This window comes from Puma concolor, chromosome A2 (assembly GCF_028749965.1).
Source record: "Puma concolor isolate L17-30 chromosome A2, mPumCon1.1.hap2, whole genome shotgun sequence".
Classification (NCBI taxonomy): Eukaryota; Metazoa; Chordata; class Mammalia; order Carnivora; family Felidae; genus Puma; species Puma concolor.
Genome location: NC_141668.1, coordinates 107,685,006 through 107,710,558, shown reverse-complemented (window position 1 = coordinate 107,710,558; position 25,553 = coordinate 107,685,006). Strand labels below are relative to the sequence as shown.

General features: G+C 54.1%; 1 protein-coding gene across 4 annotated transcripts in view; it reads right to left on the bottom strand.

Annotated features, from left to right (window-relative positions):
• PKD1L1 (polycystin 1 like 1, transient receptor potential channel interacting) overlaps nt 1-25,553 on the bottom strand; it is a 126,719-nt gene that overhangs the window by 24,009 nt on the left and 77,157 nt on the right. For all 4 annotated transcript variants that reach the window (XM_086697127.1, XM_086697128.1, XM_086697129.1 and 1 more), the window contains 15 exons: nt 25,357-25,549; nt 23,774-23,857; nt 21,487-21,694; nt 19,944-20,050; nt 18,948-19,170; nt 17,540-17,713; nt 16,283-16,402; nt 16,126-16,195; nt 15,686-15,732; nt 14,685-14,820; nt 11,640-11,778; nt 10,588-10,672; nt 10,147-10,299; nt 8,265-8,383; nt 2,791-2,901 (listed from right to left, as the gene is read on the bottom strand). In XM_086697127.1, the coding sequence (XP_086553253.1) occupies nt 2,791-2,901; nt 8,265-8,383; nt 10,147-10,299; nt 10,588-10,672; nt 11,640-11,778; nt 14,685-14,820; nt 15,686-15,732; nt 16,126-16,195; nt 16,283-16,402; nt 17,540-17,713; nt 18,948-19,170; nt 19,944-20,050; nt 21,487-21,694; nt 23,774-23,857; nt 25,357-25,549 (1,969 nt within the window). The remainder of the gene's footprint in view (nt 1-2,790; nt 2,902-8,264; nt 8,384-10,146; nt 10,300-10,587; nt 10,673-11,639; nt 11,779-14,684; nt 14,821-15,685; nt 15,733-16,125; nt 16,196-16,282; nt 16,403-17,539; nt 17,714-18,947; nt 19,171-19,943; nt 20,051-21,486; nt 21,695-23,773; nt 23,858-25,356; nt 25,550-25,553) is intronic.

Genomic DNA, 25,553 nt, shown 5'->3' with positions numbered 1-25,553 from the left:
CCAAGAGTGTTCTCGCTCCGAATCAGAGCTACTAAATCAATCAGGCCCACAGAGCTGGCTAAACGTCGCAAAAATAAAGTCAGCGGCTATTTTCCACTTACGGCCCTTGGATGTCGTGACTATTTCATGTACTGGCGCCTTATTGGGTGGTTTGCTTCTGTTTAACTTGGGACTTTCATGGAGACTTGATAGAATCCAGAAAAACTTCAGATAAAACTTAAATATGATGGAACCCAATCTCATGATCGTTGTTTTTCTATGACAGAAGAAATCAAGCTGCCCAGCTGCCTCGCTGTGCAGATGGGGATACGCAGGCCCAGGGTCAACGGACTTGCCCAAGTCCCCTACTAAGCAAACAAAGCCCGGTCCCTCAAATAGACGTAGTTGGTTCTTCCTGGATGCTGGCAAACGCTGAACCGTGAAAAGCTGCTGAATTTTCAGGATTAGGTACCAAGGGAGGGTAGGGGGAGAGGGTCCCCCTTGAGGCATCCCAGTACAAGCCAGGACACATCAATACCCCTCCCCTGCCTGGTGGCCGGCACATCCAGAGGTAGTGAGATTTTGCGTCGCAGTGGGAGACACAGGTCTACACAAACCAACGGGACCAGCATCTGAGCCACGAATCCAAGCATATCCATTGCTCTACATGTGAGACTTTGCACAAATATTATCTCAGCTGTGATGTTTCTGATTTGGGGACCGAGAGGAACTTCTCGTATGAGAAGTATGTCAAGTAATGCTGACTTACAAAATAGGAGATCAAAAATAAACGATCCGAGCCAGAAATATCTCCGGTTTTCATCTCCTTTTCCAGAGAGAACCACCCAAATGGTCACTTTGCTTTGCACACAGCGCCTCCTGCTGGCACAACATGTGCTTGTGTGCAAGCGGGCAGAAAGCTGAGAAGTTGGTCATTAATGGAACTAACTGCGGTTGCTGCAAAGGGGGGGGGGGGGGCAGTTGCACTGCCAGAACATTCTCTGGTGAGCAGCTGTGTCCCTGTGTTCAGTACAGAGTCCAGACTCATGAACGTGGACGTCCTACTCCCAATACTAGTGGGCCCTAAACCTGCATTTGCTAGCCATCATCCGGGTGGGCGTCAATCACCACCTCTCTCATAGAAGACCAAAGCAAATATGTCCTTAAGTAATAGGTAAATTAAATGGATTTGCCAGCCACCCACATATGTCCCCCTGACATCAACAAAAATAAAGTCCATCAAGTTGAATTAGTCAAAGGCAACAAATTCATAGAAAAAAAATCCAGGAATGTGTTTCAAAATATTCTCCAGAGAGTGGCACCCGGGTGGCTCAGTCGGTTAAGCGCCTGACTTTGCTCAGGTCATGATCTCATGGTTCGTGAGTTCGAGCCCCACATCGGGCTCTGTGCTAGTATCTCAGAGCCTGGAGCCTGCTTTGGATTCTGTGTCTCCCTTTCTCTGCCCCTCACCCACTCCCGCTCTGTCTCTTTCTCTCTCAAAAATAAATAAACATTTAAAAATTTATTTTTTAATATCCTCCAGAGAAAGAGAAAGTAGATCTTGGAACATGGTATTTTATTTCCGCCTCCTTGACCACAGTAAAGAATGTATATGAGTTTGTGTCATGCACTTCAGAAATCAAAGCCACACTTCTTTGAAAAGAACTCTCAGACTGAATATTTTTTGGCAGGAGAAAATAAAGTCACTTAATAACAACTTTCAAAAAAAAAAAAAAAGGAATGGGCACATTAAGTGTCCACATTGATACAGTTCATGTCCCAATTTTGGAACCACCAAAACGTGGAGAAAATTATGGCACAACAAAATGCTGTCCGTGGTTGCCCCTGGATGGTAGTTTTTTTTTTTTTTTTTTTTTTTTTATTGAGCATTTTCTGCTTTCTATGTTTCCATTCTTCTGTGTTTACCCACACGAATATGTACTATTAACAGCAGGAAGAAACAAATGAGCATGTGAGAAATGGTAGACAAGAGGGTCTTACCACTGCTTGAAACTGTGGCCATTGGTTATGAATCACAGCAGCCTTTGGCTGAAAAACTCAGATGTTCTCCGCCAAAAAAAAAAAAACAAAAAAAAGCAAAAAACCCACAAAAACAACCTCAATAACCTGATTTAGCATCTTCGCGCCAGACCTTAAGGTACCTCAAAATATCGTTTCGCTATTAATGAAACTGAGATGCTATAAATGTGCCCAAAGTCTGCCAAAAAGAGGCCTCCTGTCAACAGTGGGGACAACAGTGCCCGAGCCAATCTGACAATTTTTTCCAGATTTCACATGCGGGATAAGTGGTGAAACACCCTCTCTGGACCTCAATTTTGTAAAAGGAAAGTGTCCCGAGGGAGAGGATGGATCCCTTTCTTCTCTGACAGATGGCCTGTAATAGCAGACAGACAGACTTTTGTTCAAAATAACAGAGTAGGGGCAGCTGGGTGGCTCAGGGGGTTGAGCGCCCGACTTCAGTTCAGGTCATGACCTCGTGGTTCGTGAGTTCAAGCCCCGTGTCGGGGTCTGTGCTGACAGCTCAGAGCCTGGAGCCTGCTTCAGATTCTGTGTCTCCCTCTCTCTCTGCCCTGCTCCCACTCACATGTGCACACATGCTCTCTCTCTCTCTCTCAAGAATTAACAAACATTACAAAAAATTCCTACTGAAAAAAAAAAGGTAACAGAGTAAAGTAACCCTCACCCTGGAACCCCAGGCTCCAGGACCCCCCCGTCGGTGATGCTGTCCATGACAAACCAGTCCTTGGCACGGTGGCCCTGGGTTCAGAGAAGTCTGAGCAAACATCCTACCTTGCAAACTCATTCCGGATAGCTTGATTGAGGGAATATTCATCCTGGGAGACTTTCCCACACAGTACAAGCCAATGCAGGAGCAGCATGAGGGTGTACATGCAAATGTCTCTGTAAGAAACACAGTTTAAAATTGGCGTCCACACAGACCCTGTGTGCACAGACCCAGCAAAATATTTTTCGTGGAATGGACCTTTGAAACCCCTGGGTGAATTTTTGTATAAGTTGAAGTATGTACTGAGGTTCTTTTTTTTTTTTTTTTACCACACATTGAAATCCAATTTTCCTAGCACCATTTTTTTTTTTTTTAAGTAGGCTTCATGCCCAGCATGGAACCCAGCATGGAGCTTGAGCTCACCACTCTGGGATCAAGATGTGAGCTAAGATCAAAAGTCAGACACTTAACTGACTGGGAGGCCACCCAGGCACCCCTCCTGGTACCATTTTTAAAAAATTTTTTTACATTTATTTATTGTTGAGAGACAGAGAGACAGTGTGTGAGCTGGGAAGGGGCAGAGAGAGAGAGGGAGACACAGAATCGGAAGGAAGCTCCAGGCCCCGAGCTGTCAGCACAGAGCCTGCTTGGGATTCTCTCTCCCTGTCTCTCTCTCTCTGTTTCAAAATAAATAAGTAAACTTTTTTTTAATGTTCATTTTATTTTTGAGAGAGAGAAACAGAACATGAGCAGGGAGGGGCAGAGAGAGGGAGACACAGAATCCGAAACAGGCTCCAGGCTCCGAGCCATCAGCACAGAGCCCGACGCAGGGCTCGAAACCACAAACTGTGAGATCATGACCTGAGCCAAAGTCGGTCCCTCAACCAACTGCGCCACCCAGGCGCCCCTACTGGTACCATTTTTAAAAAGACTACCCTTTCTCCAATGAGATGGGCCTTCGTGTCCCATCAAAAAATCAACTGAGTGTATTTGTGTTGGTCTGTCCATCTGTCCCTGATCTTTGGGTCTGTTCTATCACCAATCCCATGGTGTCTTGGTTGCCGAGGCTTTACGGTAAGTCCTAAAGTCAGTCCTCTGGCTTTGTTTGTTCTTTTCCAGAATTGTTCTGGTACCCTAATTCTTGCGCTTTCTATTGAAGTTTCAGAACCAGCGTGTCAAGATCTATGAAAAAGCTTGCGGGACGCTGGTTGGGAGTACACTGAGATCCTATGGATCACTTGGGAAGAACTCACACCTTCACACAAGGATCCCAGCCAACGGACAGGTCTCTCCGTGTCTTTACATCTTCTTGGATGTCTTTCATTAGTGTTCCGTGGTTTTCAGCATACAAATTCTGCACGTGTGTTCTTGGATTTGTATCCAAGAGCTTTACTTCTGTTGTACTACTGTATACGCTATTCCTTTGTGCATTTTAAATTCCAGCTGTTCCCTGCTGGTGTTTGGGAACAGAACCGACTGCAGGGTGACGTTTCTCCTGCAACTTTTCTCAATTCACGTAGGGGTTCTAAGAGCCTTTTTCACGGAATATTTGAGAGTTTTCTGTACGGACTAGTCCCGTCCTCTTGCAAGAGGCTGTGTAATTTCTTCTTTTCAAACTGGTAAACTGTGTATTTCCTCTTCCTGCCTATGGCATGGGCTAGGCCTTATCACAGAAGGTTTAATCAGGGAGAGACGAGGGGACATCCTTGCCTTGTTTCTGATTCCTAAAAGCACGCCCTGGGGCACCTGGGAGGCTCAGCCAGTTAAGCGTCTGACTCTTGATCTCAGCTCAGGTCATGGTCTTGCAGTTTGTGAGTTCGAGCCCCATGTCGGGCTCTGCTGACGGCGTGGAGCCTGCTTGGGATTCTGTCTCCCTCTCTCTCTGTCCCTCCTCTGCTTGCTCTCTATCTCTCTCTCAAATAAAAATAAACTTAAAAAAATTAATAAAAATTAAACCAAACTTAAAAATAAAAGCACACACTGTCTCACCACTAAGTGTGAGGTTAGGCGTAGGGTTTTCATGGATCCCCTTTATTGTTTTACGGAAGTTCTTTTCTATTCCTAGTTTGCACAGATGTTTTCTCCCCATGAATGAATGTCTAATTTGGTCAAATGGTTTCTTCTGCATCTATCGAGATGATCAGATAGTTTTTCTTACTTGCTCTGTGGATACAGTGGATTCCATTCACGGTTTCCTGCCTTGGCCTCTCTTACCCCCTCAGGCAGCACCCCTACTTGGGTGGAGGGAACTGGCACTGTCGCTGCTCCCCTCTCTCTCTGTCCTGATTCCCGGGGACCCCAGCACGTGCTCTCTTGTCAGCTGCAAGTTAGCACAAAAACGTGACCAGACTAGGACCAGGCCCTTTGGGGTAGGTTCCCTCCTGGGTGATGTGTTTCCCACCAGGAGACACATAATGTCTGGTTCTTTCTTCTTTTCTTCATGGTGGCCTTTGTGGATGATTGACGCTTAGACTCGTTCATTCATTAAAGTCTGAAAAATGGTCCAATCCTATCATTTTGTTTTCATCTGTTAGCTGGAATACCTCTGTAAAGAGAAATATTCCTTCCCTGTTATGTGATTTCCCAGGGGCAGTTTGGGAAGACGGGACCGATACTTTGTTACCGGCTTTTTGAAAGTTGGTTCCCACATATCTGCCGGCGCGAATCAATTACATTTCTGGTGTCACGGCAAATCTATGGATATTTGATGAGCTTTAATTCATTGTTACCACGATCTCTATCATGATCTCTGATTTTATGTCTAATTACCCATCTCTGACCCACTCAAGCCTCTTCAAACTGGCTTCTGAGTCTAGTTATTAATTGTTTCCTTGCTTACCAAATGTTCCAGGCTTACCTTACATGTTTCCTATCACAGACTTGAAATCATGAAATCCAACGATACCTGTTTCTTTTGGGTGGAAAATGGTATTTGTACACCAGGATCTAGGCTACAGTTGCTCATTGCCCCTGGGTTTTTTCTAGGCCTTTTCTTGGTAGACAGATGTAGAAAAAACTTTTTTCCTTATTAAAAAAAAAAACTATTATTTCATACTTATTCTTAAAGCATTTTTTTGAAAAAATTTTCAATGTTTATTTAGTCTTGAGAGACAGACAGAGAGAGAGAGAGACAGGGCTTGAGTAGGGAAGGGGCAGAGAGAGAGACACACACACAGAATCCGAAGCAGGCTTCAGGCTCTGAGCTGTCAGCACAGAGCCCAACGCGGGGCTCGAACTCACAAACCGTGAGATCATGACCTGAGCTGAAGTCGGACAGTCAACTGACTAAGCCACCCAGGCGCCCCTTTGTAAAGCATTTTTAATGTTTATTTATTTTTGAGAGAGAGAGAGAGTGAGCGAGCATGAGTGGGGAAGGTGCAGAGAGAGGGAGACACAGAATCCAAAGCAGGTTCCAGGCTCTGAGCTGTCAGCACAGAGCCCAACGCTGGGCTTGAACCCAAGAACAGCGAGACCATGACTGAAGTCGAAGTCAGACGCTTAACCCACTGAGCCCCCCAGGCGCCCCAACATATTTACAGTCACTTTTAGTTCAAAGTCAGGACTATAACGTTTTAACTTTTTCAGACTCAAATCTGCACCTCCTTTCTCCCACACTGAGAATTAGGAAGTCAGAGAATCCCTCATTTGCCACATCCCACACGAACCAGCGCTCAGAACGAAGACAAGAACGCTGCGCTAATGACAAATGCCGTTGTGGAACCTGCTGGATGACTTTCTCTCTAGTTTCTCTGTCATTAGGGAGCAGGCTTGTAAGGTCAAATGTTTTCATCTTGAGGCAAATTTTTGAAAATCCTATTCCTTTTCTGTCCCCAAAGTAGCAATTTCCTAAAGTGGTAGGAAATCCCTCATTCTACTGAGGACAAGCGGATGCACAGAAACTTGATTCCTAGTGGTTGGCCGAGTGGCGGGTAGCCCACACGTACATTCTTTCCCACCTGCTTCTCTCCTGTAACGGAGAGGTGTCCCCCGTCTGTGCGGACAGTCCTCGTGCTCCAGGCGCCCTGGCCTCCCGCAAGACAGCGGGGTTATTTTTAGGCTCTTTCTATGGCAGAAGGTCCCGCACGGCCTGTCTCGTGCCTGGGTTGTCTCGAGGTTTTGCTGACGCGCTTCCTGGAGCGGGGCCGCCGGGTTGAGGCAAATGCATCTGTGACGGTGCGGGGCTTCCCAGGTCCCCACAGGGGCGGTTCCATTCCGCACTCACACGGGCGCTATGTGACAGCATCTCTTCCCCATCAGCTCACCCACCAACCACTGCAGATTTCTGCACTTTTAGTCTGCAATTCACTCGCTTACGAGCCCAAGTGCTATCCTCACCTGTTGGCTTCCTGAGCCCAGTTTTGTTCTAAAGAGTTGTTGGTCTTTTTTCCATTTTTTTAAACCTCTTCGTATGTTAAGATACTCCTCTTAGTTTGTCACTGTGTTTTTACTTTACGTATGACATCTTATGTCGCACCAGGTGTCTCTTCTTTGAGTCTGACATCCCCAAATTTGTTTCCTCTTCTGTTTCTGGATTTTAGGTCACAGGAACGTTTTCCTCACCCACAGGTCACAGAGAAATTGACACACACTTTCTTCTGGGACTTGCATGGTTCTGCTTTCACATTTAAATCTTCATCCACTTGGAATTTGCATGTCTTATGACAAAAGTATCCAGTTATTTATTTGTTTTTACGCTTCTCTCATGACCGTTCAATTATTCCTGGTTAAAAGCTCCCTCGTTTTTCTGAAGATCTGAGATGGTGCCTTTGTCACACACTCGCATCGGGTGGCATTTGCATTCGGGTCAATTTCCGGACTTCCTCATCCATTCCGTGGGGCCGTCTCTTATTCGTGTGCCCAGAGCCACCCTCTTCGGGGGCTGCGGTCTTACCGTCACAGCCAGCAGAGTGAGCCCCACGCGCTGGCTCTGCCTTCTGGGGTTTTCCTGGCCGGTTCTCCATGTTCCTTCTTCCAGAGTGACTTGATCATGGGCCAGAACGAGTGATGAAGGAGGAGGAGGAGAAAGAAAAGAAAACCAGAAAGGTCTGCTGGCCCTTGATTGAGAGCGCGTTACAGTTGTAAGCTAACGTTAGACGGCACTCTAGAAGACGGGTGTCGTCTTCCCAGTCGAGGAGAAGAGGGCATGTGTTTTTAAGTCATCTTCACGTTCCTCCGGCTGCACTCGCTTCTCCTCTACCTGATGCCTGTGTGGGTCTATTGTGTTTTATTTCCCTGCCCCACTAAACAGTCCTCTCTCAAATATTGCATTTTCGTTTTATAGCCTGTTACCTGGCTCAATTCCCTTCTGCCTGTTTTCTTGTTCGTTTTTGTAGGATTTTCTAGACTGTTAGTCACGGCACATGCAAACGGAAAAGACTCAGCCTCCTGCAAACCTGCTCTCTCTGGACCCACCGTCCCCTTGGTGCCCCTCCCCTGCAGCTGGGTCCCCACCCGCATGCCACAACCCCTGCTCCCAGGCCACCAGCGCCCCCTCTGCAGGGGGGTGAGAGCAGAGCCACCCGGTCGGGCCACCACCCACCTCAGGGCCACCCGCGTCCGGGTCTCTCTCCTCATCCTCTCCCTGGTGACGCTGAGCTGGGCCGCGGACGGTGGACGTGCCCAGCGCAGGCGGCGTGCTCGCTGTCGGGCAGCCACCATCTGTGGGGACGACAGCGCTGTGAGCCGGGGACCACGGATAAGGGCAGGAGGTCCTGCAGTCCGGACCGTTCATGCGGCCTGGGGATGGGGGCAGAGCCACTTTGTGCGGGTCACATACAGCAGGCGGGCGGGCAGCGGGCCGGTGGGGGGGCAGGTCTCTGCCAGCTCTGGGGACAATGTCACTGCACAGGGGGAGCTGTCTGGCACCGACTGATTACGGGCATGGGTTAGGTGCTCAGGACGCCTAAGAAGTCAAAGACCCCTGTCCCGGGAAGTCACGTGGGTGGGGCCCTGGGGCAGGGATGCTCCCACCCCCTGCAGCCGTCGCACCATCCTCAGTCCCAAGGAGGACAGGACGCACCGAGGGACACCTTGGGCGGGGGCACTTGGCCGCCAGCCCCGCATCAGGGCCGCACCTGTGACCGGGCTCGAACCGGAGGCCAAAGACACAGAAGGGCCAGCAGACCTGCCGCACAGGGGCGGTGACTGCCCGTGGGACGGAAGGAGAAAGAAAAGAGACCAGGAAGGTGAGAGAAACCAGAGCCGTGTGCTGAGGGCCACCAAGTGCAGCAGGAGTGTGGCCAAGCCTTGCAGCCCAGAGCCTCGTCACCACCCAGGTGGCCTTGGTCTAATTACATCACTGCTCCCAGCTTCACTGTGACTGATCTTAGAGCAGGTGCAGTGATGCTCCCGCTGCACGAGGTGGTGGGAGAAACACGCTGAGTATGAACAAGTGGTGAGGGCGGGGCACACACACGGCACATGCTCTCCATCACCAGGGGGCCGACGGGTTACTCAGGCAATAATGCCATAGGCCAGTTAGCCTCAGGGCTCACTGGTCACCTGCGGAAGGACGGCAGTTGGGAGAGAAAGGTAGGGGTGAGGCCCATCAGTGAGCTGGGGCGTGTCCCTGGTCATTCCACAGGAAGACACGACACCTGCCGGGGACCAGCCCGTACCCTTCCGCACGGGAGACCTTCCTCTGCCTTCGTGTTGTCCACCCCACCCGAGAGAAGGCTGCACACACAAGGGGGGTACTGATGGGAGGAGGGGGAGGAAGCAGCAAGAATTAGATTTGTTGTGAAACGCACATGACTTAGAAGTTCTCCAAAATCATGGCCAAGAATTCTACTTCTTATCTGCTTCAATAGTTTAAAGTAGGCTCATGGGGCGCCCGGGTGGCTCAGCTGGTTGAGCATCCGACTTCCGCCCAGGTCACGATCTCACGGTTCGTGGGTTTGAGCCCCATGTCGGGCTTTGTGCTGACAGTTCAGAGTCTGGAACCTGCTTCTGATTCTGTGTCTCTGGCTCTCTCTGCCCCTCCCCCGCTCACACTCTGTCTCTCTCTTTCGAGAGAGACATGTTTTAATAAACATTAAAAAAAATAGTTTAAAGTAGGCTCAGGCCATGATCTTGAGGTTTGTGCATTTGAGCCTCATGCTGGGCTCTGTGCTGACAGAGCAGAGCCTGGTTGGGATTCTCTCTCTCTCTCTCTCTCTCTCTCTCTCAAAATAAATAATAAAGTAAAAACTAAAAAAAATAAATACAATAGGCGACTGTTCTTGATGCTCTGATTTCTCCGGGATTGGGGCAGAGGTAAGGAAACAGGTCTTGAGTGCTCACGCATCGCGTACGGGCACGTGAAGCAGCAGAGAAACTACATTACACCCACGGGTCTCCAAAAACGCAGTTGAGTTTGAATCCAAAGAGGAAGTTCAGACCGGCCTGCGGAGGCTGGACCACGGCATCGAGGGCAGCCTCACCTCCTCCATCTGGCTTGCACGGTGGGCCATGGGGGACCTTACATGTCCTTCCAGCTCAGAGCCCAGGTCCTTGGTGGCCTCGCGCAGAGACTCGGTGAAGAAATGTGGGTCGTCTCTCTTTCTCCAGGCAAAGCCCAAGGCCACGAGGCCGACCTGGAAGGAGAAATCAGACAAGGCACCGTCCTCGTCCCCTGTCCCTGTGACCCATGGAGCTGTCCCGGTCACAGGCTCAGGCGCACCCTAGTGTCACCTGTCTAGGATTCCCCGCCCACCCACGCCCCGGGAGAGGCGGGTCCAGAGCCTCTGCGTCCCAAGGCTCCGTGTCCTCGAGTGAAAAATGGGGTTGGAGAGATGTCATCACGTGTCACCTAAATGGAGCCCTGGCTCCACGTCCAGGCCCCTGCTGACAGGAAGGGACCCCAGCAGAAGGGCCCCACTCACCAGAAGTGGCTGGGTGACAAAAACACAGCACAGCACGGACAGGGTCAGCAGGTGCAGCCACTGTGTGCATTGTGTTGGGTTAAACCTGTCCCCGGGGAGAGAGCAGCCATCAGTACCTGCCTGTCTGTGCACAGGACACCAGGCCTGAGGGTCTGCGTCCTTGTGATGGTGCGACTGCGGGCAGCAGCGGTGGGCCTATGGCGGGGAAGAGGCAGCAGCGGTGAGCGCCCTGTTGTTCCGCCCAAAGAAGGGAGTTCTATCTGTCCGGAGGGGATGTCAACCCCGTAACAGAGAAAGGAAAGCCCAGCACAGGGACAGAGATCATGGGCGGGGAGGGGTAATAATAATGACAATAAACTTTGCATCTGCAAAGCACTGAGCCTGGAGGACTTCATTTGCTCCTTCTAAAATCTTACAAACTAGGTACTATGAATATTCCCATTTCACAGAGGAACAAACTGAGGCACAGAGAGTTTTTTTTTTTTTTAAGTAACTTGTCCATCGTCACCAGGTGAGTCAATATATGCATGAAGAAAGGGAAGAGTCAAGGGCAGAGGGGCAAGTATCTTGGTTTTATGGCTGCTCCTCCTGGGCCCACAGGAGCCATGCTGAATGGCCCTCTGAGGAGCAGGGGACCCAGATGGAGAGGCCACCGTACGGACAGAATCAGAATCCCTGAGATACGTGCATCTTCAACAGACAGGGGTCGAGGGTTCCTCGCTGAGCCAGTAGCCTGGCTCAGAGCCCAGCTTCTTGGGAGCTTGGCCGCTGGACCTCTCCTTCCCAAGGAGGGTCTCGAGGCCTCGGGTGACACCTGGGGCTCCATCTGGGTCGGGCTGCTGTCCCAGAGCTGGCTGGCCAGGCCCTGGGGCTCTTGGGGATTTGTATCCGGATTCTTCGCCCGCAGGGCCGTGGGAGGGAGACCGGAGGACGAAATTAGCAACGGCCACATCTGGGCTCACACTTTGCGTTCCCAGAAATGCAAGGAATCTTTTTATCAATGAGAGACTTTCCCAAAGGCCCGAGGATATTTGAAAATCACAACTGCTCACCTGTACCCCAGAAATGCCGTCCCCAAGCCACAGGCCACAGACACCATCCAGCAAGTGGCCCACGCTGCGATGCCTGACCAAGGCGGTGGTGCCCTCGGCCACTGGAGCACAGCAAGTCGTCCAGACCCACTGGTGGGGACTAAGGGGGAGCAGGGAAGAGGCACACGTGTTAACAGACCTCACCCCTGCCATCTGAGTGTGCCTGCTAATTCTATGTCAGCGGGACTGGGTCATGGGTGTGCAGACATTTGGTTGAACATTATTATTGGTGTGTCCACAAGGGAATTTCCAGAGAGATGAACATTTTTTTTTTTTTTTTTTTTTTAATTTTTTTTTTCAACGTTTATTTATTTTTGGGACAGAGAGAGACAGAGCATGAACGGGGGAGGGGCAGAGAGAGAGGGAGACACAGAATCGGAAACAGGCTCCAGGCTCTGAGCCATCAGCCCAGAGCCTGACGCGGGGCTCGAACTCACGGACCGCGAGATCGTGACCTGGCTGAAGTCGGACGCTTAACCGACTGCGCCACCCAGGCGCCCCGAGAGATGAACATTTAAATGGCTGCACTGAGGAGCACCTGGGTGGCTCAGTCAGTCAAGTGTCCGACTTTGGCTCAGGTCATGATTTTGCGGTTCGTGGGTTCGAGCCCCACATCAGTCTCCGCTGACAGCTCAGGGCCTGGAGCCTCCTTTGGATTCTGTGTCTCCCTCCTCTCTGCCGCTCCCCACCTCATGAGCTATTTCTCTCTCTCTCTCTCTCAAAAATAAATAAACATTAAAAAATTAAAAACAGTAATAAATAAAATAAACGGCTCCACTGAGTAAAGCCAGGTGCCCACCCAGTGTGGGTGGACCTCGTCCAATCAGGTGAAGGCCTGAATACAACAAGAGGCCCACCTTCCAGTGTAAGAGAGAGTTCCTTCTGCCTGACGGCCTCTGAGCAGAACATCTGCTTTTTCCTGTCTTTGGATTTGAGCTGAAACATTGGTGCTCCTGGGTCTCCAGCTTGTGGACTGTGGGTCCACGAGAACTGCCAGCTTCCATGAGCACATGAACTAATTCCTGACAGTAAATCCTTTTATATATACACACACCTCTGCACATATGCACCGTGTTATAGGATTTGCATTTCCGTGTAGAGCAACGAGGTCTACAGTGGCCGGCTGCATGCAGTAACCACCGTTTCAGTCTGGGTAAAATGGGGACGCATTTCTCATATGGTCCTTCTCAGGGCAGAGTGCTCTTTATACTCAGGATATTCTACCAGAATTATGCCACAGTCTGAGCTACAGTCTGCTGCTGTATCTGCCTCATAATTTATAGTTTTCACTATGTGTATTGAGGAAGAGGAGGAGAAAGAGGGGAGAATCAGAACAAGAACAGAGAGGAGGGGGTGGAAGGAGCAGGGAGGAGGAGGAGGAGATCAGGGCCAGAGGAGGAGGAGGAGGATGCAGGAGCAGGGGGAGTAGGCAGAGGAGGAGGGGGGAGGACTATGAGAAGAGCAGAGAGGAGGTGAGAAGAGTGGGGGGAGGAGGGGGAGGGAGGAGGAGAAGGAAGGAGCAGGGGGAAGAAGGAGGTAAAGGGAGGGCCAGGAGAAGAGCAGAGAGGAGGTGGGAAGGGGGGGAGGTGGAGGAGGGAGGAGGAGGGAGGAGCAGGGGGAGGACTACCTGAGAGGAGGAGGGAGAAGAAAAGGGAGAAGGGGGAGGAGCGGGGGGAGGGATAGGGGGAAAGAGTGGGAGGAGCAGGAGGGAGGAGGGAGAGGGAGGAGGAGGGAGGAGCAGGGGGAGGGATGGGGAAAGAGTGGGAGGAGCAGGAGGGAGGAGGGGGAGGGAGGAGGGGGAGCAGGGGGAGGGATGGGGGAAAGAGTGGGAGGAGCAGGAGGGAGGAGGGGGAGGAGGAGGACCAAGAGAAGAGCAGAAAGGAGGGGGAGGGAGGAGCAGGGGGAGGAGGGGGAGGAGCGGGGAGGAGGGAGGAGAGCAGGGCCAGGCAGAGGAGGAGGGGGGGGGGCCACCTGGGAGCAGCACCTCTCGCAGCTCCGGTGTGTAACCTCTCTGGAGCCGAGCACTTCATCAGAGGGTCCCCACCCCCATCTCATGTCTCCAAGAGGAGGCCGCTGGAGCCCCGCTTTCTCGGGTGATTGCTCGATAGGAGGATCCCAACCTGTTCAGAGGCGGAAAGGCGGTGCGGCTCTAGGGCCGCCGCCAGCAGTGGAAGCTGAGGAGCACCTGCTGGGGAGGAGGCGCTAGGCAAGGGAGGGACCCTTGGTGCATATACAACGGGCTGTCCTTCCTTGATGACCTCCTCGAGTCTAGCCTACTGGGCTGAACCCCCAGGCTCCCGGCCCCGTGTGCGTGACCAGCTGTTGGCCGCAGGTGGCCGTCCTGGGGTGAATGTGACCTCCAATTCCTGCGGGGCGGGCACCTGCACTGCACGCCGCTGGCCCCGGGCCTCAACCAGTCACAGAACCCAGGTGCTCGACACCCCATCCCCCACGTGTGGGGTGCTGTGCCCACCACCGGCACCAGCCCTACCAACACCGTCCGCATGGCAGCATCCGCGGCCGGCACCTGCAGCCAGGACTTGAGGCCCTGGGTGGCCTGAAGCCAGGAAACACACTCACACAGCCCACCACCCCGACCCCTGCAACCACGTGCACCTGCTGGCCCAGGTCCCCGGCGGCCCCTCAGGTGGCCCTGACTGGCTGCTTGGCTGCCCCCACCGGGACCCCATCCCTGCCGGCTCAGCGCTCAGCTCCTGCCTGGTCTGGAGCTGCAGCTACCCACTGCTGTGCAGCAGAAATAGTTGAAAGCGTCAAATCTCAGAAGACTCAAAAAAAAAAGTTAAGTCTACTCCTGACTTTTTAAAAGGCGTGACCAGACCCACATAAGTAAACACTGGAAACGGCCAGGATTTTGGAACAAAACTGATGGCTGTTTCGATGGGCCTGGTTCATGTGTGACCAGAGCGTCCAGGGTCATTGGGCCCGACTCCCCAGGGGCCCAGGACAGGAGGGGGCCTGGCGTCGCACACCCAGCCCCGACGTCACCTTGTGCCCCCTCCTCCCCCTCGGCCCGCTGGCGGGGGTCAGCTCCGCAGGCCTCCAGCTCTGGGGTCGGACCGCCTGCACCGTCACCGCCTGCCGCCCTTCTGCGGGCCCTGGCGCACCCAGGGAGAGTGTTACGCTGCAAAATACAAAGTCAGGATGAGGTTAACATCTCAGTGCATTCCATCCTCTGGGGCCATACTGTGTCCTCTGAGCCACGGCTTGTGAGTGCTCTCAGGGGGTGGGCCCGGACCTCCTCAAGCCTCAGGCTGGGCAGGGGTCTGGGGAGGAGGCATGTGGCCCTGGGACTAGATCTTCTGCCTCTACAGAGAGCTGTGGGGTGTCACCTGCCTTCCAGGGGGCTGACCTGGACCTGCCAGAGCAGTGGGGCTTTGAGGCTCACAGCGGGAGGGCAGAGAGGCCTCCTGGGGGTGGGGATCGGGCATCTCCAAGCAGGGGAGCAGAGGGGAGAGCGTCCTGGACTCAGGCCTGGGGACAGAGTCTTGGCAAGGAGGCAGAGATTCAAAAGCGTAAGGAGCCTCCTGTGCCCCAAACGCTGGCCCAGACAAGAGTCACATGCCTGCAGCACAGTCACACTGGTCCCCAAAGAAGAGCCATGATGTGGATGAGCTACTTCGAAGCTGCCTTTCAGCCTGCCCTGGGTCACAGGCCGTGTCTGCTTGTCTGGACTTGTTCCGTGTCCCCTCTTGGGGCCCAGGAGCTAACAAGGGCCTCTGCTTCAAGCGACTTGTCCCCCGGACACACCCCAGGCCCAGCTTCCAAATGTCACTGCTTGTACACACGTGGCTTTCACGACTCTGACAGCCACAGCCCTTCTCGAGTGGCCTCCACGGGGACTCCTGACAGCTGGCCTCTCTCCCTGCAGGACCTGCCCTGTGCACCGGCCCCTGCTGTCCCCATCCCCCCCTAGGCCTGACCAGCCGTGTTGGGGCCACGGCCGAGGGAGACAGCAGAGAGCCAGCCCTGTTGGCTGTTCTGTTTACCTTGTGTATCTTCCGAGCCTCTGGTGTCCTGCCATGGGAGTTAGGGCCTGATTTAAAAAGAGTCAGATTTAGGACATTAAACCAGGGATTCAGGATTCTCAGGGAGAGAGCCTCCTTCAGGACATGCCCCTCCCTCTGACCCCAGCAAGATGAGTCCCTGAGACCCAGGACCCGACTGCCAGAGAGGCCCTTGCATGTGGCATCTTGGCGGGGGCTGCACAACCCCTTGTGAGGGCTCTTAGCGCACGAGATGACGCTCGCTGTCCCCACAACAAACACAGTGCAAAGGACGCAGGAGACGCAAGGTCTGTGCAGCGCACTGGCCTCTTGAAGAGGCTCAGCCAGGACGGAGGGGGCCCTCCCGGCACCTCCCCGTTCAGACCTCATCCTTGGCTGCTGCTGTGACTTCACCTTTCAGGCTTTTTTAAACCCACACGTACCCTGTGCTGCCCCCATGGGCGCCCTCCTCGGGGGCAGGCGGGGCTTCACTTGGCGTGGCCCGCTGGGCTCCTGCGGGAGAAGGTGGCTGTTCAGGCAGGGGTCCCGAGGCGAGGGAGGACCCGGGACAGCAGGACCAGGTGGACGGGCTGCGGGTACCTGGCCGAGCCTCAAGAGCAGCGACAAGAGCTGAGCCGCGGGAGACACCAGCAGGGTGCACAGGAGACCCGTCTGGAAGGACCTATAGGCCGCGTCGGGGGCGCCCAGAGCCCACGGGAGCTGCGGGAAGACAGCAGGACGCATGTCCCCCAGACCCATTCCGGGTTTAGCTACAAAGGTGTTTGATGTGTGTGTACCCCACGTTTAACCAAAGGCCCCTCTCCCTGAATCCTGGACCTTTCATAAAAAAACAGAAGAATCACAAGGAATCTTTTTGCTTTTCTGCCATACGCATCTCTGCAGACTGAATAGACGTTTGCCGGGTGCCCCTTCTTGCGAGGCACCTCTCGCCGCACCTGACTGGAAGTGTGGGCACCTCGCCGCACCTGACCGTAAGGCACCCGTGTCCCCAGTGCGTTGATGAGCCGAGAAGATCACACACCGGGTGACCCCAGAGGGGAGGGCAAGTTCAGGTGTGCTGACCTTGGGCCCATTCCCGTCCTAGGGGGACAGGGCTCTTCCCTTCACGCTGATAATACGTACCGCTGTCCTACCAACTCCACACACCTCTTACTCTTTTTTTAAAAAGCTCTGCCGATCCATTACTGCTATCACACATACTGGGAACACCGTGCTCCCGGGTGGATACTTCACCGGACAGGACCCCTCGGCACGTTCCCAGCCACTGCAGGAACCACGGATGACCTCAGGTTGTCAGAAGCAGCAAAGCTGACTCTCTTCCCATACCCCGAAGTCACCCTGTGAGCTCCCCACAGGAGAGCAGGGTCTCCGATCTAACTGCCTGCGCTCAGGTACAAGTAACCTCTCCATCACATGAGGGACGGCCAGGCCAGCGCTTCTAAGGGCACGCTAGCATTCCAAGGGCAAACGTGGCCGTCAGAACTGTTCTGTTGTTTGTGGTCAGAGGATTTTTAAAATTTGAATTAACTGCCAACCTTAAAAGAATCCAGGAGCATTTTCTAGGACGGCCCAAGCTGCTGACCCCGCTGGGAAAGTCCTGCTCTGTGGCAGCAGGAGGCCACGAGATCCATGTGGCGGAGGTAATGCAGCAGGCCACCACCCCGCAGGCCCCCCAGCTCTGGACGTCACCTCGGGGGCACTCGAGGCACATGGCCTCCCTCCCCTGCTTGAAACCTCTCCTAGGACTCTGAGTTTTGCTAATCCCTGAGTCCGGAAGGTGTCACACTGTGGGTCTGGGAATTGGAAGCCACTTTACAGAAAAGCCAGCGGTCTCACCCGCTCTTGCCTCGAGGCGGTGACCAGGGCAGCAAGACACGCGTATGCGCACAGCAAGGTGAAGGCGACGGTGAGGCGCGGGGTGCGCAGGAAGCCACTGGGTGAGGGCCGGCTGTACACGGAGGTCCAGACGTGGAAGTCTTCCAGATACTCCGTGAACTTCGAATACAAGAGCTGGAACAGACCAGCGCAGAGACAGCGGCGGACCTGGGGCATCTGCACCAACCGCGGGAGCTCCCGCTTGGCAAGCAGTGACCTCCTGAGCGGGGATGCCCCTGGCTCACCAGCCGGACGCCGAGCTGTGTGGGCGCTGCAGGCCCCCGCCGACCCTCGTCCGCTCGGTGCCCTGGATGCCCTGCAACCCCACCTGCGCTGGGACTCGGGGGCTTTGGGACAGGCTGTCCCTCCGCCTCTCCTTTGTCGCCCTCAAGTGTCTTCACACCCTCCTCCCCAGAGCCTCTGTTCACAAACCCCTCCCCCAGTGGAACCCTCCCCCCTCCTGCTCAGTGGAAGTGTCACCCCTCCCCTGGTGATCCTAATCAACTTTCCCAGCATGCTCCCCACAGCACAGTTAATTTTTTCTGGGCTTTGAGCACACTGAGGACCAGGAACGAGCATCCCCCTGGGTGTCCGCAGTAGCCCGGCAGCGTCTGCTACGTAGTGGGCAGAACGCCACGTACAGATTTGCACGTGCTTCACAAGGTTCAGTTCAACTCAAGGAATGCTTGGTGCTCAATGCTATTCCAGAAAAATTCATGAATTTGCTTTGAAATCATCACTGAAGGGGGTGTGCCTGGGTGGCTCAGGCGGCTGAGTGCCTGACTCTTGGTTTTGGCTCAGGTCATGATCTCAGGGTTCCTGGGATTGAGCCCCACGCTGGGCTCTGAGCTGATAGCACACAGCCTGCTTGGGATTCTCTCTCTCTCCCTCCCTCTGCCCGTCCCTGCTCATTCTCTCTCTCTCTAAAACAAAAATCCTGAAGATAACTAAAAAGTGCGAAATGCATAAGCGTTATTACAACTGCATATAACACACTCACAAATGGGGAAAGATCAGGACAGACGCAGAGCGAGTTTCACAGCTGGTTTGTGAGGTTTTAGGGAATTCTGTCTTTTGTCATGACCCCCTGACCATGCCTGGACCGTTTCCTGGTCATTTTGGTGACCAGGAATCCAGGGCACTCACGTCTCTAATTAGCAGCCCGTTGGTCACCACAGACCACAGGCCACCGTAATTCTGTAAACGTTATTGTGGAAGAAAACCAACAACCCAAGGGCAATTCCTTCAGGCTTGCAGGCTCGCTCAGTGGCCGCATCATTTACGATGCGGCCACCTTGATTCTAACTTAGTGCTGTTCGGAGAAGCAGGGCCCTCACTGCGTCCTGCCGGCGGGTCAGTTGGCACCTACCTTCCAGAAGCCGGGTCCCCGGCGAAGGCAGCCCAGCTCCCGCTGCACGTGGCCATCCCCCCAGCCCGCTGCCAGCCAGCACTCAGCGGGGAAGAGCCAGCGCCGCGCGGGCCCGGTGCCCAGCTCCTGCACCATGAGGTGGCTCACGTACCAGGCGGGGCAGGGCCCGCGGCTGTCGTGCCAGAGGCGGATCCTGCGGAGCGGGCCCAGCAGAGCTGGGGTGCTGGGGACACACACACGGCAGTGCCTGGTCAGGCCTGGGCGGCGGGGGCCCCAGAGGGCGGACCGGCCCCCATTCTCGCTTTGGGGACACATCGGACATGTCAGCAAACACGGGTTACACAGACTGACCTACGAAGCCCCTCTGGGACGTAGGGGGTGGACAGGGCTCTGGGACGTAGGGGGTGGACAGGGCCCTCAGGCCCCCACAGCCACTAAGAGCGACGCCCCTGGCCATGCTGGGCGCTGAGCACACACACAGCTTGTCCACGTGGGCCCCTGAACCCAATCCACTCAAACTCCTTAATGCATGCATGTCTGGCATGGACTAGTCTGGAGTTAACCTCTTCTTGATGAACACGGGACACTTGGAGCCCATACGGATTGTACATGAAATTCTCCAGGAGAACAAACCTTGCAGTTCTCCCACGCTTTCTGGAAACATCAGGAGCCTGTACTCCTGATAAATTACCCCTCTCCGTCCAACCACAGGGTCTTATATAGCGTTGCTCTCCCAAGCAGGGTGAACTGAATTCACTGAGTGCTGTCAGTACCATAGGAAGGGCTGGGCGTCTGACCCTCACCAGCGGATAAACCCAACACCCCTCCTCCCTCCCTCCTGCACTTAACCGGACTCTAGTCTACTTCACACACCCCTGGGAGCAGTGTTACAAATCCGTCTGTGTGCACGTGCTCCTTATTGGGAAGTGATGCTTGGTATTTCTGCTTCCGCGGACGTGTGCTAAGGCCACATGGGGTCTGATGGGCCACACTCACCTCAGGACAAAGGTATGTCTGGAGTTCCTTTTAAACAGGGGCTTCTCTGGACAGTAGAGTTCTCTGGGTTCTGAAACTCCATTTTCTCCACACAAAACAATGTAAACCTCCAAAGACAAGAGAGTGAGAGTCTGAGATCATGAACACAGGACACTACCCTGTGTATGCACCTTCTCCTAGCCCCCAACCTTCCCAGAACCTTCCAGAAGGCCAAGGACAACAACGCGGTCCTGAGGGGCCAAGAAGACGCCCCCACCCCGTCCCTGGATGGCGCCTCCCCAACTTCCCTGGGAGAGACGGTGAAGGAGCACCTGCCAGGGCGGCTGGATTTCTACATGTTTGATCTAGAAAACCAGATGGCAACTCGGGTTCACTAGGGCACATGTCTGTCTCAGGAGGGAGGGGACAGGACAGTGGGCGTGTTGTCCTTCCTCAGCTCAGAGGGGAGGCTGGGGGGCAGTGACGGTGACCGAGGTGGACCAGGGAAGGCCAGATGTCAGTGACAGTGACTGAGGTGGACCAGGAGCCCCGCAGGTGCACACTCCGGCCAGGAGGGCTTGCTGCCCCTCACTGGGGTGGCTTCTGTCCTACATAAGCGCCTGATTCTGGGGCCGTGCAACCTGTCACTCTTCCATTTAAGAAAGTTCCTTATGTATTTCCAGTTTTTAAAATCCTTCCCCGTTGCAAAGTACACATTTCCTTCGAGAAGTTTCTAAATATCGTTTTGTTGTTGTTTTAAGTACGCTCCATGCCCTGCGTGGAGCCCAACGTGGGGCTTGAACTCACGACTCTGAGATCAAGACCTGAGCTGAGATCAAGAGTCAGACACTTAACCGACTGAACCACCCAGGTGCCCCCGTATTTTTTTTTTTAATTTTTTTTTTACGTTTATTTATTTTTGAGACAGAGAGAGACAGAGCATGAATGGGGGAGGGGCAGAGATAGAGGGAGACACAGAATCGGAAGCAGGCTCCAGGCTCCAAGCCATCAGCCCAGAGCCTGACGTGGGGCTCGAACTCGCGGGGCTCGAACTCACGGACCGCGAGATCGTGACCTGAGCTGAAGTCGGACACTCAACCGACTGAGCCACCCAGGCGCCCCCTCCCATATTTTGTTTTAATCTTTAAATTTTGTGGAAGTGCTTTCGGGTATAACGTGAAGTGGACATTTCATATTGTTTTTTTCCACAAGAAAAGCCACTGTCCCCAAACGTCTTGCTGAACTGTCCCCGCTCCTCCCACGGGGCCTCCCCCATCACACCCATTCCGTCCTTAGCCTCACATAGGGCTGGATGCCTGCAGTGCTCCCCACAGACGAGGTGGAGAGGGTGAGGGCTCAAAGAGGCGGCCCTGAGGGCAGGGGAGGGGGGCTCACACAGACAGGCAGGTGAGGGAGAGCAGGACGGCAGGAGAGGAGCCTCCCTCCCACCCCCCCGCCATCAGACGGAGTCGAAGGGGCAGCTGGGATGGCCAGTGTCCACGCCATGGCTCACGCCATCCACAGCCTTGCACACAAGAGCGCAAGCCCCGCGATGAGCCCTTACCTTGGCGCTACAGTGGGCTGGAGCCCGGAAGCCTGTGTCTACAACAACCGCGTACAGCTGGTGGTCGGCTGGAGTGTCTTCTTGCAGGAAAATGTACCCCGCCTTCTCTCTCTCGTGACGATCCACACGCCTGGTTTTGGTAACCAAAAGTGCATAGAGAACCACAGAAACCGCAATCAAAATACTGGGAAGCAGGTTTCCCGGGTGTCTATAAACAGAAGAAGAGGAATGAACAGTAAATTATGAAGATAAAGCTCCCCAGGCTGGCTCACACTCACTCACACTCACATTCACACACGGGGCCCCTGCTGGTCTTCACTGATGTGTGTAGACGTCTGTCGGCCCCATAACTGGGAGAAGCAGGCAGACTCTTGCTGGGACGCGGTCAACAGGGGAAGGCGGAGGGAGCGACCTCTGCTGTCCGGTGTTGGGACAGGTCAGAGCCCCTCTGGGGGAAGCCGTTGGTGGCTGGATCAGGAGCTAGGACTCAGACAAAGAATCCCGGGAACCGGCCAGCTTCGGGGTCAGAAGGGTGCTGCCGTGCAGGGCAGTCGCTCACGTCCCATCTCTGAGAAGCTTTCTTTATGAAATGGGATGAGAACAGGGCGCCTGGGTGGCTCAGTCTGTTAAGGGTCTGACTCTTGATTTCGGCTCAGGTCGTGATCTCCTGGGTGCGTGGGTTCGAGCCCCACATCAGGCTCTGCGCTGACAGTGTGGAGCCTGTTTGGGATTCTCTCTCTCCCTTTGTCTGCCCCTCCGCACTCACGTTGTCTCTGTCTCTCTCAAAATAAATAAAACTTTAAAAATTAAAAAAGAGAGAGAAAAAGGAATGTGATGAGAACAGCCGTCTCGCTGAGCAGTACGTGCGACATCCGTAGTGGGCTTGCACACGTGCATGCAGTGGGTGTTCCCTCCCTCCCTCCTGGCAGACCCTGTCCTGCGTGCTTCGGCTGCCTGCGCCCCTACACCTGTCACTCGCCACCTGCTCCAGGCACCAGCGCTGGCCGGGGGCAGGGGGCACCGAACGCTCCAGACCCACGGAGCGGGGTCCCCTTCGAGTCACTTGTGCCAGCACCCTAACCTGGACTGGAGTCTTACGGGCCTCTGACGGGGTTTTGAAGGGCGGGCGTGGGGCCTGGCTTCGTGGGGTTGCTGTCCTCCCAGAACATTCCTGTCCCTGCAGGACTCCAGGGGCTGCCCCTCCCCTGAAGGCTCAGCCCCCTGAAGTTCTGTCTGAAACCACAGTTGGACAGCTGTCCTGAGTCCCAGTCACTGGGCTCCTGGTGACCCCAGTGTCCCCAGGATTAATAAAGTACAGCCAGATTCCCCATCACAATGAGATTTGGCACAGAAACCTAACACCCAACGCTCACCAGAAAATTCAGATACTCATTCAGCAAACGCCCACTCGGCACCTGCTGTGTGCCAAGCCCGGTCCTCCTCTGTGTGCGTGACACTGAAGAGTCAGCAGAGGGCGCCCGCTCCATGGCTCACACTCTCCTTACCCGTAGTTCAGAATTCAACACACGTATTCTTTCTTTTATGTTTATTTATTTATTTTGAGAGAGAGAGAGAGAGAAAGCAAGTGGGGGAGGGACAGAGAGAGAGTGAGAAAGAGAGAGTCCCAAGCAGGCTCTGCACTGTCAGCACAGAGCCCTATGCAGGGCTTGAACCCACGAACTGTGAGATCATGACCTTAGCCAAAATCCAGAGTCCGATGCTTAACTGACTGATCCACCCAGGCGCCCCCAAATACACTGTTTCTATACCAAAAAATGGCTATAGAATAGGGTTGAGTCCAAATCTATTCTCTAAAATGGGACACTTTTGGAGGGTACCTGGCTGGCTCAGTCACTAGAGCATGCGACTCTTGGTCTTAGGGTCGTGAGTTCGAGCCCCATGTTGGGTGGACAGATCACTCAAACAAAAAACCAAACTAACTTCAAAAATAATATTAATAAAACAAAATGGGACACTTTTGAAGAGAAAGAGGGAGCCACGAACACACATAAACCAGGACGGGCAAACCACCGCATCCTCCCTGGCAAGAATGACCAGCCAAGGCTCAGCCTGACAGGAAGCGCGCTGACTTTCCTGCTTATACATCTCTTGTCAGCGGATGTAAGTACAGAGAAATGTACGTGACATTCCGGACGATAGTCTGGTAACACGGGTATTCCAAAAGGCAAGCTGACCGTAAGGGACGTGGGTTTCGGGCATACCTGGGTGTCCCGCTCGGTCAGCGGGGCAAACAAAACTTTATTCTCATTTGGAAAACGGAGCTCACCTCTGCAGCTTGGAAACGCCCTCCACTGAAAAGCCGGCACTCAGGTTTCTTCTTGCGACAGAGACCGGTGCGAGGCGATCGTAGCTAGGAGGGAGACGCGGCTTAGGACGGCACGTGTGTGTCGAGGGCCGTGTCGACAGTGTCACGTACGCGGATTAAGGGAGGGTCAGGAAGGGTGATGGGTTGCAGCACATAACAGACACCTGTTATGCAGACACCTCAGTGTCCACACTGTGCACAGTCCAGCTCAGGCCCGGACACAGCAAGTTCAAGTCCCAGCCCCGCTGTGGGCAGATGAGTGGCCACTAAGCAGACTCGGGGTACAGGGACCCTGTCACCGTCACTCCTACCAAAAGACTGACTTTGTTTGACTAAAACCCACCTCTCCCTCGTTGTCTCGTGAGCAGACCCTGTGTGGCGTTCATTCTCGTGCCCCTGGCTCGTGGAAAAGTGTCCGCGGACGGCGGGATGTGATGGAGAATGAACGGCTGTGTTAATGCGTTCGTGGTCAGTTTGACATCAGAGGTAAATACTGAGCCGTTACAGTAGGGCCGATGATTTACTAGCCTGGGCACCGTATAAATTGAACAGCACAACCGAAGAAGAGGAGGGAGACACGCAGACATGGGCGTGAGCTGGGCATCTCAGCCTCCTAACAGACGCCACAAAACACGGCTCCTCGTGACTTGATTTTTCTCTCCCCTTCCCTCCCCTTCCTCCCTCCATTTTCCCTTCCCTCCCACTCTTTCTCTTCCTCGCTGCCTCCTTCCCTCCCTCCTTATTTTGAGAGAGAGAGAGAGAACATACACATGGGCAGGGGAGGGGCAGAGAGAGAAAGAGAATCCCAAGCAGGCTCCACACTGTCAGCAGAGAGCCGGACATGGGGTTTGATCCCACGACCTGTGAGATCATGACCTGAGCTGAAACCAAGAGTCAGACACTCAACTAACTGCACCACCTGGGTGCCCTGAGACTCGATTCTAAGAAGGAAATGACCATTTCTACTTCTGAATGTGCCCGATCACTGTACCCTGCCCTCTAGTGGAAAGGTTCCGGCAGAGCCTCCCACAGTACTGCCCGTTCTGCCTAGATGATAAAGAATTTCTAATCGAGCAGCGTGACCGATACACCCAAATCTTCCAGAGGGCCGATGTGGTCCGTGTGGGGACTTTCCTGCACAGGAAATCTGCCTTCACAACCATGCGGTTGGGGGGCTTCCCACAGGTGGGGCGCCAGGGCACGGGGGGTGGGGGGGAGCGGCGAGAGCAGACGCCCCACGGCCCAAGTGCAGACGCGCCCCCAAGAACGTGCAGAGGCGGCTGACACCAGGCGCCACCCCACCCACCAGCACATTTCTTCAGAGGATGTGGGGGGACAGCTACCATGTGCCGTCACCTCGGGGAGGGGAGGGTACAGAGAACCCAAGAGCCAGATCCTGAAGCATGGAGGGGACCAGACCTGCTGACGGGAGGGACGCACAGTTTTCCCAGGGCCACGGCCAGGGAGACCCCACGCTGGGCCCCACGCAGAGGAAAATGCAGCCGTGGTGTAAGTTGGGTTCGTCCTCACCAGCACGTCCCTACCTGCAGCTCACTTTCCCTGGAGAAGCTCCTGGCTGCGGAGAGGAGTTTGCAGACCTCCATTCCCTCGTCTCCCAGAAGACGCATCGGAGCCACTGGAAACGCACAGTGTAGTTGACGGCCTTGGCCAAATACTTGTTCCGAGGGCTTCTGTCATAGTCAGCATCCAGTAAGGATAAGTATCCCAAGCTTGTGTCTAA